The 3290-nt window shown below is 36.7% G+C and overlaps 1 protein-coding gene across 10 annotated transcripts in view; it reads right to left on the reverse strand.

Moving 5' to 3' along the window:
- Positions 1-3290, reverse strand: part of NRG1 (neuregulin 1) — a 1425061-nt gene that overhangs the window by 208009 nt on the left and 1213762 nt on the right. For 7 of the 10 annotated variants that reach the window (XM_012648557.1, XM_012648561.1, XM_012648564.1 and 4 more), the window contains exon 4: positions 638-688. The exons of the other annotated variants lie outside the window; for them this stretch is intronic. In XM_012648557.1, coding sequence (XP_012504011.1) covers positions 638-688 — 51 coding nt within the window. The remainder of the gene's footprint in view (positions 1-637; positions 689-3290) is intronic. 10 annotated transcript variants of the gene reach the window in all.

Raw genomic sequence — 3290 nt, forward strand, 5'->3', positions numbered from 1 at the left:
AAATAAATATACAGTAGATTGATTAAATTCATAGCTAGTGGAGAACTCAATGAAGTATGGTTGTACATGCATTAGTAGAGTTGGGTTCTAAGTAGCCAATGTCTGCCCAGACTATAACTGCTACCAGCAAATATTTTGGGCAAGTGAGAAATAAACAAAACCAAAATGCAACAGCATTTTTAAAAGTCAGGCAATAACTTTTTTTTTTTTTTAGTTTAATGATCCATAACTGGTTATTAGAAACCCCAAGGCCAGAGATCAGATAATGATCTATTATCCAGAAATATACTCTGATGAGTCAAAGAACAGAGGCAGCTAAGAGAAGCCCCTAGAAAGATACAAAGACTGAGCTTGTAACCCAGATGTCTCCATTTGTCACTTGTCTAATGTCACTAAGTTGTGTCTAGATTGCTTTCTCTCATGTGTGCTTCTCAAGGACAAGTTCAGAAGTACAGCAAGAACCATCCTCCCTTAAGTAAAATCTAAAAATTCAGAATGAAGTTGAGGAAAGTATTGAAGCGGAAAACAAGGACAGCTGAGATTTAGATGCAGAAAGGGTTTTGATTAGTACAAGGAGCAGCCAGCAGCTATGTGTGTCATTCTGGTTAGTAAAATTTGCCGGGCTTATTTTCCTTACCTGAAGACACATAGGCTCTTTCAGTTGAGGCTGGCATGCCAGTGATGATCTCTGCAAAAAACAAAAGGTGATAGGATATTATGACGTACGATCAGGAGGCTGGGAGCTGGCACCACAGCCTGCCTTCACACTAAAAATGAGTGTAAAGGAAGGAAGTATCGCAAGGGAGTGATGGAAGTCCAGGCGTTAGCCATACGGAGAGTGAGAAATGCTAAAAGAGACCGTGCAAACAAACATTTCTTTCCTGGGCAAAGAGCGTGAGCTCAACTGTGCTAGAATAATTAGGAAGAATTCACTGCTGCCACTCAGCTCAGTGAGCGAGAATCTACGACAAAGAGACAGCGAGCTCCTCAGAAAGAAAAGTATTAATAAGGGAACCAAGAAAGTCGAAGCCATAGGATCACAAAGCTGTCGTCAGAATTTTTTAAGTGATAGATCTTTGGAAAATTAAATTTTTTGTTCAAAAATAAAAGCGAGCAATGTTTCTAGTTGGGATTGGTGCAACACATCAAGTACTGGCATGGAACTCTAATTAACTTGTCAATGGTAAACAAGATAATTGCCTGATCATGAGATAGGCATGTCAGTTACTCAGGGATCAGGGCAGGGCATAAGATAAATAGGAACTCCTCCCCGAAAGAAATGAAAGATGAATCCACACACTGTGGACTGTCATTACCATGAGAATTGTGATGGTTTTATTCAAACTTTGAACTTGCTTTCTCACTGCCTTTATGATGGAATACAGGGTCTAACTAATTCTGTATTCAGCCCTCCTGAAAAGAGCTTCAGTGTGTTAGAATCTGATATTTTCAGTAAGGCACAGTTTTAAGAAGCCTATAAGAAGACATAGAGAAGCGATGATGGCTATCATTCAAATTTTATCGTATCTATAAGTCTTATCAAATGACTTAATAGTGCACACTCCCTAACCAGGATAAAAAGATGATTTAAACCTATTGTGATACTATCTACTGTACGAAAATTACTAGATCTAACTGAAAATCCTAACCAAGTCATATATGACTTATTTTAATGTTTGAATTGATACTCTGTTAATCATGAAGTTAGAAATGTTCATTATCAATGTAATCATCTTTAACACATTGACTCCCACACTAGAAAAAAAAATAAATTTCCCTGGGGCCCTGGTGTTTTATTAAAACAAAATGATCCTTTCTAATTGGTTATTTTGTGCTGTTTTCTTTGCATGAGTTATATGCAACCCAATCCACATTTTTAGAATTAAATTGTCAATATGAATTGTAACATTAAGAACCTCAGCAAGCAAGAATTTCACAAAGGAACTGCAGGGTTTTGCTTCCCACGGCCCTGGGCTCAAAACTAGCCTGAGTTAAAAACAACTCACACAGCAGTCAATGTGTTAAATATATATGACCATTTAGGGTTTCCATGATTGGACTAGTCTAGTAGGTAAGAGGAATTAATCAAAGTGGCAATATTTCTTCAACTTCTGAAACTTCTCTAGAGACAAAAGGTTTTGTGGAATTGAAAGGGAAAAAAAAAAGATGTCATGTGAGATTGATCAGGGATGTTTCAGAGTAAGTATGAGGTTAAATATGAATCTATAAAGATCAGAAATATACCTTTAGTAAAACCAAATGTGTCTTTCTGGTGCAAATTAAATGTGCATAATCCTCCCTGACCTAGGATTAGGAGGACAAACCATTCAAGGAGTAAGATTGTCCTCAAGACATCAGAGTTGGCTACACCAGCCCTTACACTCACTACAAATGGGACAAAGTGAGAGAAATTAGTACATGAGGGTGTATGGTATACCTGGGACTTCCTCAAGCAGCAGACACCAAAGGGGATATTGTGAGCTGGTGATACGGTGACAACCGTTTCTGAAGCAGCTACAACGAGCTTTCTTGATTCGGGCTATAGAAAATGAAATTGTTCTTCTTTGGGAAAATTTAATCTGATAGAAATTTTTTATCAAAGATTCACCGTTGTTTGTCCTCTAGGAATACCTAGAAGAAGATGAATGTTTCCAAACAAAGGACCCACATTAAGGGAGATGATGCCTCATTCTGCCCTTCAGGACTCACCAATGACATTATGACCAGATTGAAGTCATAAACTCGAGGTACACAAGAGCTGGGCAAGAGTCCCAAGCCCAACTCGGATATCGAGACTCTTTTCATATTTATTTTTGACAAACTAAGTAGTTGCCCACCGTGACCTTCCAAGAAAAAAAAAAAAAAACAGAGCTTTTCTATCTCTGGCAGAAAAGACCTCTGATTAGAGGAAAGGTTAACTGTAACATTTCCTTTTTTAATTGAATGTTACATTAAAATACCAGAACAGGAGGTTACTACAAAGATGCATCTATACAGAGACAACTTAAAATAACCTCCCTTCCTAAAATTAGGTATTTATCCTGGAGACCTTAAAAATATCTTTAATGATTATGGTTTCAAATACAAATTTTCTGAATTAATCTTGGGGGAAATACAAGCTCAGAAGTTAACACTATTTCTACGCCAAAGGCGTCTTCATTTTAAAAAGAATCTTGCTAATAATAAAAGTTAATATTTTTATAATAATTAAAACCACTTAGCAAGTATTTTTATGTGTGCTATGATAGAATTTATAGATTTAGAATCAACTTTTTATTATAAATATGATG

This window comes from Propithecus coquereli, unplaced genomic scaffold (genome assembly GCF_000956105.1).
Source record: "Propithecus coquereli isolate 6110/MARCELLA unplaced genomic scaffold, Pcoq_1.0 Scaffold29, whole genome shotgun sequence".
NCBI lineage: Eukaryota > Metazoa > Chordata > Mammalia > Primates > Indriidae > Propithecus > Propithecus coquereli.